Below are 14793 nucleotides of genomic sequence, written 5' to 3' on the forward strand. Positions count from 1 at the left end.
CTCTAGGCACGCAGGTTTCCCTACCGCAGCACACAGGCTCAACAGCTGCAGCAGGGGGGCTCTAAGGCACACGGGCTTTGCTTTAGTAGTGGGGCACACAGGCTCAGTAGGTGCAGCTCATGGGCCCTAGAGCAGGGGCTAAAATTATTCAATACGCAATTTGAGGATTTGCAAGATCTAGTCCAGCCCTGTGCACCTTACCAGCTCCATCTGGAGGTGCTCTCCTCTACCTTTCTTTTTTTTTTAGTTTCATTTATTTAACTCTCCCCTACCTTTCTATACTCTGGCTGCTTCTTGAACTTGCCATTACTCATTCTCACCTCACAGCATTTACACATGCTCTTCCCTCTACCTGGAATGCCCCCTTCTTCCTTACACACAACCTTATCCTACAGATCTCACTTTAAGGCTACAGTCCATGAGGTTTCAAGAGTTGGACATGACTTAATGACAAAACCACCACAAATCGTGAAACAGAATTACCTGTACCATAATCGCAAAATTACAGTTAACCTTAATGGTGTTAGTCGTGTGTGTGTGCATGTGAAGTCACTTCAGCTGTGTTTGACTCTGTGCACCTCTATGAACCTGCCAGACTCCTCTGTCCATGGAATTCTCCAGGCAAGAATACTTGAGTGGGTTGACTCTCCTCCAGGGGAATCTTCCTGACCCAGGGATCGGAACTGCATCTCCTGAAACTCCTGAACTTCTGGAGGATTCTTTACCGTTAAGCCACCAGGGAAGACCATGTTAGTCATACTCCCAAATACAAAATTTGGAAAGCTTCCATGTATATGTGTATAAACAAACAAAAGGAGAAAATAAGTGAGAATGATCTCATTACAAATCCAGGTTACAGTCCTTCACTAATACTCCAGAAGTATTTAACAACAAAGGAATAGGGATGTATCTTAATATATCATCCACCTTTCAAAAGTGGCACATATATAATATTCAGATAAAAGTAGTTTTGATTACAAGCTCCAATTATGCTATTTGGATAGAATACTCAGATCCTCTAAAAGAGTAATAAGATAACATATCTTAATATTTTACATTTATATGCAATTATTTAAAACTAGCTACTCTGGAGAAGGCAATGGCAACCCACTCCAGTTTTCATGCCTGGAGAATCCCATGGACAGATACCTGGTGGGCTGCAGTGCAAGGGGTTGCAAAGAGTTGGACACGACTGAGCAACTAACACTACTACTACTACATATACAGTGGACTGCACAGTCTCTTAAGTCTTATAAAATGGAAGAATTTACTAACCTATCAAGTAAAATCAAAGCTTAAACACTTTAAACATTAGATACTCATAACTTTTAAAATTAATGAGAAAACTACAAACTCCTGAACCAAAATTTTATTTTAATTTGTTAGGTTTCAGTGCATATGAATTTTTCATAACACATGACATATAAAGATGTTAACACAGTGAACTACAATAGAAAATATTTTCATACAATTTTTGAATCACTAACATGCTTATTTCTCCCACGAATGAATGCATAGTTAGCTTGAATCAACTTTGTCATGAGTATCAAGTATGTGTAAAATTTTTATATTATTATTTAATAACTGCTTAAGGAGGTTGTGAGTTTCTTCTCCATGACCAACACATAGTATTTTTTTCAATGTATGGACTACTACAGTAGCTTTTCCTCTCATCTCTGATGGAACATATTTTATATCTAAATATTCAGATAATTTATATCTAGAATTATACAGCATGTTAATAACAGTTACAATGTCATAAACTCCACCACTGCTTCGTCCTTGTGGTAACAGCTGGGATTTATACATTTTTTCTAATTTATGTTCTGCTGCTATGGCTAGAGCAAGGCTTCGTTTTAGGTGTTCTTTAGAGGCTCGAATGTCTGCTCTATATTCTGGCTTGTAGCTCTCAGGAAGAGGTACGTGATGCAACTGTGAATTAATATCTGCAATTCTTTTCAAAACGTCTTCATTATACACATCATGTGATTCAAGATAATCCATTTCATTGTCACCTGAGAGCTGAGGAACATCTTCTTCCGTGGCGGTATCCAAGTCAGTGCTCCTGCTTAAATAGGTGACATCTTGACTTGGCTCAGTAACACTTGGCACTTGCGTTGATACCTCAGTGCGAGGTTCAATTGGCTCTGGCTCTGGTTCTGGCTCTGGCTCATCTTTCTCAATAAAAGGTTCTTTTGCATGTAAAACAACAGAAACATTATTTGGTTTAATCGACCAGAATGCTGTGCTTTTAGTACGTTTTTTCTTGTCTATTTCCAATGTGAAGCCCCTAGTAGGGAAAGTTGTAGTTTCTTCACTGACAGGATTGATTAAAACATCATTGTCACCTGGACCTACATCATGTGTATATTTTAGCTCCTTAACTCTTGATACTCTCGGTCCTATGAAATTAGCATTATTTGGAGACTTTGATTTTTTCTGACGACCTGGCTCCTTAGTGGGAACACTTAGTATTAGGTTCTGTAAAACTTGTACGTAATGATTCAAGTTTTGTTCTTCATCAGGCGTCACAGTTACTCCTTAAGGAAAAAAAAAAAAAGTAACATTTATTATTATATATGACATACTGACAGTATCTACTCACCTAAGTTTACTTCACATGCTATCACTTAAAAGTTGAGATAAAGAACCAAGAAATAAAGCACCTCTGACACAGTCAACTCTCACCTCAATAAACAAAATTATTTTTAAAGATTCTTATTAAAATACATGAGCAAGATTACTGTAAAAATTGCATATTAACACAATTCTCTATTTCTCTTTGCTTTTACTCTCCCATATAACTTACGATTCAATAGGTAGCTTATTAAAACAAAATTCTTAGTTATGTTCTATAACACAGGGGTGTGTTATAGTAGACTCACAGTGGCTCATTAGAGCCAACTATTAAATTTTAATGAACATCATGAGCCAGATGGTAAACATAGACATCATTAAAAATTAAATTCTGTATTTACAATTAGTAAATATATTCAAAACAAGGTAATAAATATTCAAAACTCATCCTTTATTATTTTATTTCATCTTACTATTATTTATGCTCTTGAGGTTATTTATATCTAGTATGTTATAAATGCTATGTAGTGGTTGGCTACCCAGGTCACTTAGTGGTAAAGAATTTTCTTGCCACTGTAGGAAACGTGGGTTTAATCCCTGGATCAGAAAGATCCCCTGGAGTAGGAAATAGCAACCTGCTCCAGTGTTCTTGTTTGGAAAATTTGTATGTAGTACATTATAAATCCTATATAATGGGATTTATAGGTTTAATGCTGTTTATCGCTGAACAGGGAGGTGAAAGAGATAAACAGAGGCATACCATATTATATGCCTCTGTTTATCTCTTTCACCTCCCTGTTGGGCAATGTCAAGTAGGTAGATTGAAATCGACCATGGTGAGAGTATTTATACCATGTAAATGGGCAAATGCTATAAGTCAGGGTGTACTCATCTCTCAGAAAAGCCAGTTGTTAAACATTTACCAGTATATCAGTCAGACACAACTTAGCAACTAGACCATCAACACTCCTTTCAACCCAGAAAAGATCTAACTACAGCCTCTGGGTCATATCCACCCAAATGTTTTTATAAATAAAGCGAGTTTGTTTTTTTTTTTTCACTCAGTCTTGCTCCTTTGTTTATGTATTGTATACAGCTGCTTTGCTGTTCAGTAGAGCTGAATAGTTGGAACAGAGACTTTATGGCCTAGAAAACTATCTGGGCCTTTACAGAAAAAGTTTACTGATTTCTGGTTTAAATCATCAAAATTTTACTCTTACAATAAAATGGCAGTTCTATTTATACTGGTATTTTGTAGCATTTCTCATTACCAATGTGGAAAACAGAAAAGATTACTCAATAATATACTCCGAAATTCTGTTCAACTCCCCTACTCTGATGGATATAAATTGATTTAATTCGAGGTAAGTTACTTTTTCCCAAACACTAATGAATAAGTTCTAACTGAACATTCCCTCTGCAGGCAAAACGGAATAACAAACTTTCTGCCCAGGAGGCACTTTTATTCAGCTCTTTAGCAAGCACAAGTTCAGTTCAGTTCAGTTCAGTCCAGTCGCTCAGTCGTGTCCGACTTTTTGCGACCCCATGAATTGTAGCACGCCAGGCCTCCCTGTCCATCACCAACTCCCGGAGTTCACTCAGACTCGCGTCCATTGAGTTGGTGATTCCATCCAGGCATCTCATCCTCTGTCCCCTTCTCCTCCTGCCCCCAATCCCTCCCAGCATCAAAGTCTTTTCCAATGAGTCAACTCTTCGCCTGAGGTGGCCAAAGTACTGGAGTTTCAGCTTTAGCATTAGTCCTTCCAAAGAAATCCCAGGGCTGATCTCCTTCAGAATGGACTGGTTGGATCTCCTTGCAGTCCAAGGGACTCTCAAGAGTCTTCTCCAACACCACAGTTCAAAAGCATCAATTCTTCGGCACTCAGCCTTCTTCACAGTCCAACTCTCACATCCATACATGACCACTGGAAAAACCATAGCCTTGACTAGAAGGACCTTAGTTGGCAAAGTAATGTCTCTGCTTTTGAATATGCTATCTAGGTTGCTCATAACTTTTCTTACAAGGAGTAAGCAAAAAGGAAAGATATAAGCATCTGAATGCAGAGTTCCAAAGAATAGCAAGAAGAGATAAGAAAGCCTTCTTCAGTGATCAATGCAAAGGAATAGAGGAAAACAACAGGAAAGACTAGAGATCTCTTCAAGAAAATTAGAGATACCAAGGGAACATTTCATGCAAAGATGGGCTCGATAAAGGACAGAAATGGTATGGACCTAATAGAAGCAGAAGATATTAAGAAGAGGTGGCAAGAATGCAGAAGAACTATACAAAAAAGATCTTCACGACCAAGATAATCACGATGGTGTGATCACTCATCTAGAGCCAGACATTCTGGAATGTGAAGTCAAGTGGGCCTTAGAAAGCATCACTATGAACAAAGCTAGTGGAGGTGATGGCATTCCAGTTGAGCTATTTCAAATCCTGAAAGATGATGCTGTGAAAGTGCTGCACTCAATATGCCAGCAAATTTGGAAAACTCAGCAGTGGCCACAGGACTGGAAAAGGTCAGTTTCCATTCCAATCCCAAAGAAAGGCAATGCCAAAGAATGCTCAAACTACCACACAATTGCACTCATCTCACATGCTAGTAAAGTAATGCTCAAAATTCTCCAAGCCAGGCTTCAGCAATACATGAACCGTGAACTTCCTGATGTTCAAGCTGGTTTTAGAAAAGGCAGAGGAACCAGAGATCAAATTGCCAACATCTGCTGGATCATGGACAAAGCAAGAGAGTTCCAGAAAAACATCTATTTCTGCTTTATTGACTATGCCAAAGCCTTTGACTGTGTGCATCACAATAAACTGTGGAAAATTCTGAAAGAGATGGGAATACCGGACCACCTGACCTGCCTCTTGAGAAATCTGTATGCAGGTCAGGAAGCAACCATTAGAACTGGACATGGAACAACAGACTGGTTCCAAATAGGAAAAGGAGTACGTTAAGGCTGTATATTGTTACCCTACTTATTTAACTTACATGCAGAGCAAGCACAAAGTAGTCCCCAAATACTTTTCCTCCTCTCTTTCTTATCTGTTAAATTTAGACCAGATGGAATTTTAATCAAACTTGAAAACATATTTCTAAATTTTAAAAAAGTCTTAATCAGAAGTTTAATAGGCAATGTGATAGTGGAAAGATACTAGACATGTCTACTAGAGATCTAGATTCTAAAAGCAGACTCTGCATTTTATGTCATGTTTAGAAAAGTCTGACATACTTCAAGATCCATTTGATGATAGGTGAAAAAAGAAAGAGAACATAGATTTATTTGTATATTATCCTCAATATTTTTTATGAATAAATGATATAGCATCATACATTTGTCTGGAAATTGAGATTTTTTTTTTTACCAATTAGAAAGTGAAGGGTTAATGCGGCCACAATAGGGAAAGTGGAGATGTGCTGCTTGCAAACAGGATGTTCTGCCAAGGAGACGGACACAGCCTTGAGATTAATGGTCCCTTGCAAATAAGGGAACATTCCCTTCTTGTGATAAGGGCTCTGGACAGACTCTGCAGTAGGCCGGAATTTCACTCCCTTTTGCTGTACGATAACATTTGTGCACATGCACTGTACTGAACAAGTTTGGTCATACAGTCTGGAATTCTGCCCAGAGGGGATGTATATAAATAAACCGTGAGCTCGCTGGCGTGCGCAGTTCTTATCCCTCTGGCCAGAGTGTATGTCTCTTGTGTGTGTCTCGTATGTCTCGTATGTTCTGTGTCATTTCATTCTTAGGAACCAACATCTGGCGCCCAATGGATGGGGCTCGAGTGAAACCGAAAGAGGTAAGAAACCCCGGGGCAATTTTAGATCCATAGCAGGGGAGCTTTCGGGAACATGGGGAATTCCTCACCATAGCGGAAGGGAACTTTAAGAAAAATTGCTAGGGGAATTCATGTACATAATCATGGGGAATTCCTCACCCTAGCAGAGGGGAAATCCTGCTAGGAAGAAATAAATGTTCATTACAGGCACAATGCATGGAGTTAGTCAAAGGACTTCTCCACTCCATAGGCGTTAAAGCCTCGACTCGTCAATTGAGTGAGCTCTTTCACTTAGTGGAGCAATATTGTCATTGTTTCAATATCAAACTAAGTTACAGTTAAACTTGAAGGAATGGAAAATAATTCAAAAGGAATTGAGAAAGCAACATCAGAAGGGTAATGTGATCCCTTTGAAGTTATGGAATTTATATAATGCTATAACACAGGCATTGACTTTGCTATCTACTGATAATGAGACTAAATCTAATGCTTCAGTGAAGGAAGAGGCAATTTATGAAGATGTGCCAAATGTTGGTAGAATTTCTGCATTGCCTGAGGGTAAGGATAAAAGTAAGCCCCCTTCTGGAAATGGTGAAACATCTGATAGTTTAGAATCAGATTCAGAGGCTTCTTCGGTTTCATCAGAGGAGGGTAAAGAGATTAAAGAAATGACCCATCTATTTCAGGAATGGTAGAGATCCCATAGGGAGGAGAGGAAATCTGCACCTTCTGCTCCTCCTTACGCTTCTCTTTTCCCCACTGCAGTTGATCGGCCCAATGTGGGCAGGGAACATTGTCGGTTCTCCTTTCCTCTGTCTATGCTTCATGATGATGACTTGCTTGCTCCTCCTAGTGGTTTTATCGATCCTCCACCATTATTCCCCATCCAGAGACAGCAAGATGACAACGTGATAAATATTCAGTACACTCCTTTGGAATATAAATTTTTTAAAGATCTTAAAGCTGCAGTAGCACAATACGGTCCTCAATCTCCCTTTACTTTGGCTATGCTAGATTCATTGGGGAAAAGACAACTTGGGGAAAGATACAATTTCAGAGATATTATTACAAACTTTAGCATTTGAGAATGCAAATACTGAATGCAAACGTATATCAGGGACTTTTCCTCCCTGTCCTCCTGCCGTCCCGCATACAACGCCTCATTAAAAGGACCTCAAATGATGATTTCAGGCTTTCGGTCTGCTACTTCAGGGAGTGCTACTGCTGACTTGCCACTAGCTGAGAATGTTCTTTTGTCACCAGGAGGAGGCATTTACAAATTAAAAACAAATGTATTCGGACCACTGCCTAAAGGCACCTTTGGCTTAATATTAGGCTATAACAATGCAGCTTTGAGAGGTCTAACCATAATTCCTGGGGTAATAGACTCTGACTATGTTAGGGAAATTTTGATTATGGTTTCTACTTCTACCACGCTTTCATTACTAGCTGGGGAACATATTGCTCAAATTCTTCGAGCAAGGCCCATTTACTTTATTCTTCTCGGGGCTTTTTTACCCTGAGTTATACATACAGCAAGGTAAAAAATACAGAGTTACATTCTTATGGAGCAAAGATTCAGCAGGTTACAGCAAAGAAAGAACTTATTAACTCAAAGTCTAATGTTGCCATTGCTAAGGCTATTACTTGCTTCTTCTACATCCTGACTATATGCACTCCCAGGAACACAATGGATAAGGGATGTAAGAACTTGGCAGCTAGCATTGCATAGGCTCAACAATGTTGCAAGAGTCTGGATAAAGCTGCCATGTAAGCTAAAATGCTAACAGAGGGTTTGAAATGCTCCTTTCATGCCCAGGAGATTTATCAACTAGAGCCCTAAGTTAACTCTTTGGGTCAGAGACAGCCCCTTGCTAATGTCAGAAGAGCTTCATCTCTTTTTGGCTCTTCCTAATGAACGAACAGGAGGATTTAGAAATACTGGACGACGTATATTTTGGGAAATGCTTATCAAAGATTCTCGCCCTGTTCTCTCCTTGATTATACAAGGAAAAAACTAAAGGACTATTAGACACTGGCGCAGATGTTTCAATTATTTCTTCTCAACAATGGCCCCAAGATTGGGAAAAAGAAAAAAGCCCTTTAATGATGACGGGATTGGGCTCTATTGCAGGTATCTGGAAGAGTACCCATTCCTTACAATGCCAATTCCATAATGGAAGATCAATATTTGTTACCTTTTATATTGTAAATATACCTATTAATATATGGGGAAAAGATCTTCTTTCTCCTTTGGGGGCTTCTGTAACCATTCCCCCGGAAAACTAGTAGCCACTGCTCAAATTCCTTGAGCCCTCCCATTAAAATGGTTAATTAATACTCCAAAATGAGTTGAACAGTGGCCATTACCACAAATGAAGCTCGAGGCGTTAAAACAATTAGCACAAGAACAACTCCAACTTGGTCATATAGAGCCCTCTACCTCTCCCTGGAATTCTCCTGTTTTTGTTATAAAATAGAAATCTAGAAAGTGGAGAATATTAACTGATTTACGAGAAGTTAATAAATGTATTGAACCTATGGGAGCATTACAATTGGGACTCCCCTCTCCAGCTCTTATTCCTCAGAATTGGTCCTTAATGGTACTAGATCTTAAGGACTGTTTTTTTGCCATTCCCCTATAATTACAAGATAGAGATAAATTTGCTTTCACAATTCCTGTTCTTAATCATGCTCAGCCTATTAAGCGTTATCAATGGACAGTCTTACCACAGGGAATGACAAATAGTCCTACTTTATGTCAAGAATTCATAGCTCTATGCTCTTTACAATCCCTCTGTCAAGAATACCCCAATTATATTCTATATCATTATATGGATGATCTCCTATTAGCAGCTCCTAGTATTGCTGAACATGATGAATTCTTTCTAAAAGTACAGGAGGCTTTAAAACTATACAATTTGCAAATAGCCCCAGAAAAGATTCAAAAAGACTTTTCTATTCCATATTTAGGAGCGATATTGGAACAACATAGAATAAGGCCACAAAAGTTGCAAATCAGAAGAGACCACCTCAAAACTTTAAATGATTTTCAAAAGTTATTGGGAGATATCAATTGGCTACGCCCAGTACTTGAGATTCCTACTTATCAATTATGACATTTGTTTTCTACTTTAGAGAGAGATACAGCTCTGGATAGCCCCCGAACTTTAACCCCATTGGCTTTACAGGAACTTCAATTTGTTGAGCAACGACTAAATGACGGTTTTTTTACTTACTTACATGCGTCTCAACCTATTTCATTTATAATATTTCATACCCCTTATTCCCTATCTGGTATAATTGCTCAAGAAAAAGGATTAATAGAATGGGTTTTCTTACCTAACAGCTTTTCAAAAAAAAAAATTGATTACATATATGGATAAATCAGCCTTCCTCATACAGAAAGGTGGCCATCGCATTTTACAATTGTCAGGATATGAACCACACTAGATTGTTACTCAGTTAACAACTGCTCAAATATCTCGATGTTTACAATTTAATGAAAACTGGCAAATTTCTCTTGCCTCATTTCCTGGTTCCTTTTCTAATCATTATCCATCATCTAAATTGATTGACCTTCTCCGGACTAACTCTATGATATCTCAATCCCCAATTTCAGATGTTCCAATTAAGGGACCCACTATTTTTAAGGATGCAAATAAAAATACTACAATTGATGCCTTACTTTATCCTATAGAAGCAGCAAAACAAGAACATCTCTTACAGCATACCAATTCCAAAGGGTTACAAAAATCTCATGCTATTACTCGAAAACAAGCTCAAAATATTGTTCGTTCTTGTTCCATATGTGCACCCTTTGCTTTACCATTTACCTCACCAGGTGTCAACGTAAGAGGACAACAAGCAAATCAAATACGGCAAATAGATGTAATTTACATTTCTTCTTTTGGACAACAAAAATATATGCATCATACCATACATACGTATACACATTTTCAGTGGGCCACTGCATTACATTCTGAAAAGACTGACACTGTTATTACTCATTTGTTATCTTGTTTTGCAATTATGGGATTACCAATTGAATTGACAACTGATAATGCACCTGCCTACCAATCCGCGAAATTAGCTCACTTTTTATCCCAATACCATATAACTCATACTTTTGGTATTCCTTATAATAGTCAAGGGCAAACTATCATTGAAAGAGTTAATCGTACCTTGCATGAATATCTTGAAAAATAAAAAAGGGGGAACAGGAGAGATTTATGAAACCTAAAGACATTTTGAATAAAACCTTACTTACCCTAAATTTTTTTAATATTTGGAGCAAGGGAAATCTATCAGCGGCAGAGTTGCATTTTCAAGGGAAAAAAGACAAGAAGATCTTGAATACACCCATTTGATATAAAGATAAAGAGAAAGGCTAGATCCCAACATCATTAATATGTCTGGGATGAGGGTATGCTTTCATTTCTGTTAATAATTACAGGTTTTGGACCCCAGTGAGATTAATCAAAATCAACAATGGCTGATTCCTTTGTTCAAAAATTCAAACAGCTTACTATGCAGAGGAACTTTACTTTTCGTACAAGGGAAGCAACACCTCCTACATGGGGTCAAATGAAAAAGTTAACCCAGGAAGCAGAAAAAAAACGTTAATGAAAGCAGGACAACCTCTGAATCCTACCAATCTTTTGCTTGCCATGATGGCGGTAGTAACATGTCAGGTAATCACTGTATCAGCAAGCATATTGGGCATATATACCTAATCCCCCATTAGTAAGAGCAGTTTCCTGGGGGGACCAGAAGTGCAGGTATGCACTAATGAGACTGCCTTCTTTCCCCCACCAGCTTGCGGGGGAATAGAACAACTACCTCATCATAAACAACAATATAATATTAGTAATTTGACCATTGCAGTGGAAGGTATTCCTTTGTGCATAGGAGGGCACCCCTTTTGTCTGTCCACCAAGGAACGTTCTCATCATTCCTATAATACATGGGGGATAAAGTACAATAATTATCATTTTGCTACTTTTACTGTGCTTGTTTCCACCAGGGGCTTTAACACCTCGACAGAACCAATAGACATTCATAATGGAATACATATGTCACTATGTCCTGTTAACTTTTTTGCTCCTTCTCTAGAATCTTTGGAATGGGAACATTGCCGAGGTCATCGACCCTTTAAAGTCATGAATTATTCTGGGTCTATCATTGTAGACTGGAGTCCAGATCATGGGCAATTCTTAGAAAAATGGTCGAATAAATCTCTTAGATGGCATCGTGCAAATGGTACTTTGATGGGCAATGGAAATGAAACAATTAAATGGCAGCAATTTGCACTTGTCCCTCCTCAATTACAATTGCAGGGATAACCACACATTCAAGGGGATATTTGGAAACTATGGGCAATTTCTGGTAATCTTACTGTTTGGTCAGGAAATTATACTATGGATAGTGATGACTCTTCGGATCCATTTCATGTTAATTTACATGTTAATAGATCTTATTCCGCAATGGCATGTGTAAAATATCCTTTTGCATTGTTATATGGGAATTGGACTTGGAATGATACTATGGGGCCTATGTCATGTGATTATTGTAATCTAACTCAATGTGTAAATCAGTCTTGGTGGAAAGAATTTGAAAGATGAACCTATAACTCTAATTTTTCATTAGTAATTGCTAAAGCTCGGACAGAAATATGGTTGCCTATAAATCTAAATAGGCCATGGTCAGATTCTTTTGCTGTCTCTCATCTAGTAACCGCTGTACAGACTTTGCTACATCGATCTCGACACATGCTTGGTATGGTCATTGCTTTGATTCTAGCAGTTGCATTAGTAACTGCAACAGCGGCGATAGCAGGCCTCGTGGTACACCAAGGGATTCAAACAGCTAATTTTGTTCGGGACTGGCATAAAGACTCATTTGTTAAGGCAACAACAGCGAGATTTGGATGCACAACTTGCTACCGACGTGCTCAATCTTCAACACACCGTTTCCTGGCTTGGAGATCAATTAGCTGTTTTATCTACACGAAGTGTGTTGAAATGTGATTGGAATTCTTCTCAGTTTTGTATAACGCCTGTACCATTTAACATGAGCCCTTCAAGAAATTAACTGAGACATATAAATAAAAAGAGTTCTAGATGCCCATCATCTAGAGAGACTCCGCCTAGCCCCCAAGAGGTGGCTGGATAGCCAATGATGGGTAAGACCCTCAGAGGAGGGCAACCTAGGACAGGCACAGCCACGAGAGGGGCTGGCAAGGCTGGAGGTTGGCCGCCTACAGCTTTACACCTTGCTCTACAGAACATCAATACAAATGTCTCGAGGGCTTAAATAAAATAAAAAAGGGGGAGATGAAGGGTTAATGCGGCCACAGTTGGGAAAGTGGAGATGTGCTGCTTGCAAACAGGATGTTCTGCCAAGGAGACAGACACAGCCTTGAGATTAATGGTCCCTTGCAAATAAGGGAACATTCCCTCTTGTGATAAGGGTTCTGGACAGACTCTGCAGTAGGCTGGAATTTCACTCCCTTTTGCTGTACGATAACATTTGTGCACATGCACTGTACTGAACAAGTTTGGTCATACAGTCTGGAATTCTGCCCAGAGGGGATGTATATAAACAAACCGCGAGCTCGCTGGCGCATGCAGTTCTTGTCCCTCTGGCCAGAGTGTATGTCTCTTGTGTGCGTCTCGTATGTCTCGTATGTTCTGTGTCATTTCACTCGTAGTAATCAACAGAAAGATAACATTATCAAATTCATGTGGGCATTTGCCCCTGAGGAGAGAGAATGGGACTGAAGTTGGACATTAAAGGGGTCTTTGGACTTATTTATAAACTTTTATTCTCTAAGCACACACGCCCAATCATTTAACACAGTAAACAATTAAAGGCCATATTTTAAAAAGAAAATACTTATTTATATATTCTTCTGTGTATAAATTAGATTAGGTCCAGTAGACAGAATGCCAGAAGAACTATGGATAAAGATTAGTAACATTATACAGGAGAGGCAGCGACCAAAATCATTCCAAAGAAAAAGAAATGCAAGAAGGCAAAGTGGTTGTCTGAGGAACCTTTACAAATAGCTAAGGAAAGAAGAAAAGCAAAAGGCAAAGGACAAAGGGAAAGATATATCCAACTGAATGCAGAGTTCCAAAGAAGAGCAAGGAGAGATAACAAGGGCTTTTTCAATGAACAATGAAAAGAAATAGAGGAAAATAACAGAATAGGAAAGACTAAAGAACTCTTCAAGAAAACTGGAGCTATCAAGGGAATATTTCATGCAAGGATGGGCACAATAAAGCACAGAAACAGCAAGGACCTAACAGAAAAAGAAGAGATTAAGAAGAAGTGGCAAGAATACACAGAAGAATCATACAAAAACAAAACAAAACAAACAAAAAAAAACCTTAATGACTCAGATAACCACAATGGTATGGCCACTCACCTATAGCCAGATATCCTGAAGTGTGAAGTCGAATGGGCTTTAGGAAGTATTACTACCAACAAAGCTAGCAGAGGTGATGGAATTCCAGCTAAGCTATTTAAAATCCTAAAAGATGATGCTGTTAAAGTATTGCACTCAATATGCCAGCAAATTAGGAAAACTCAGCCATGGCCCCAGGACTGGAAAAGATCAGTTTTCATTCCAATCCCAAAGAAGAGCAATGGCAAAGAATGTTCAAACTACCATACAATTGTGCTCACATGCTAATAAGGTTATACTCAAAATTCTTCAAGCCAGGCTGGAGCAGTGTGTGAATCAAGAATTTCTAGATATACAACCTGAGTTTAGAAAAGGCAGAGGAATCAGAGATCAAACTGCCAACATTCATTGTATCAGAAAAAGCAAAGGGATTCCAGAAAAGAAAAAAAAAATCTACCTGTGCGTCACTGACTAGGCTAAAGCCTTTGACACTGTGTATCACAACAAACTGTGGAAAATTCTTAAAGAGTAATACCAGACCACCTTACCTGTCTCCTGAGAAACCTGTTTGCAGGTCAAGAAGCAAACAGTTAGAACTGGACATGGAACAATTGACTGGTTCAAAATTGGGAAAGGAGTATGACAAGGCTGTATATTATCATCCTGCTTATCTAACTTAAATGCAAAATACATCATGTGAAATGTCAGATTGGATGAATCACAAGCTGTAATCAAGACTGCCCATAGAAATATCAAAAACCTCATATATGCAGATGATACCATTCTAATGGCAGAAAATAAAGAGGAATTAGAGAGTATCTTGATAAGGGTGAAAGAGGAGACTGAAAAAGCTGGCTTGAAACTCAACATTCAAAAACCTAAGATCATGGCTGCGGATCCCATCACTTCATGCCAAATAGAAGGGGGAAGTGGAAGCTCTAACAGATTTTAATTTCTTGGGGATGAAATCACTGCATGGTGACTGCAGCCATGAAATTAAAATATACTTGTTTCTTGG

At 38.6% G+C, this 14793-nt stretch overlaps 1 protein-coding gene across 1 annotated transcript in view; it reads right to left on the bottom strand.

Annotated features, from left to right (window-relative positions):
• The window catches only part of SPESP1 (sperm equatorial segment protein 1), a 35051-nt gene continuing 21612 nt past the window's right edge, over positions 1355 to 14793 (bottom strand). Inside the window, exon 2 of the mRNA XM_018053814.1 lies at positions 1355 to 2540. Coding sequence (XP_017909303.1) covers positions 1519 to 2540 — 1022 coding nt within the window. The 3' untranslated portion in view covers positions 1355 to 1518. The remainder of the gene's footprint in view (positions 2541 to 14793) is intronic.

Source organism: Capra hircus, chromosome 10, assembly GCF_001704415.2.
Source record: "Capra hircus breed San Clemente chromosome 10, ASM170441v1, whole genome shotgun sequence".
Lineage (NCBI taxonomy): Eukaryota > Metazoa > Chordata > Mammalia > Artiodactyla > Bovidae > Capra > Capra hircus.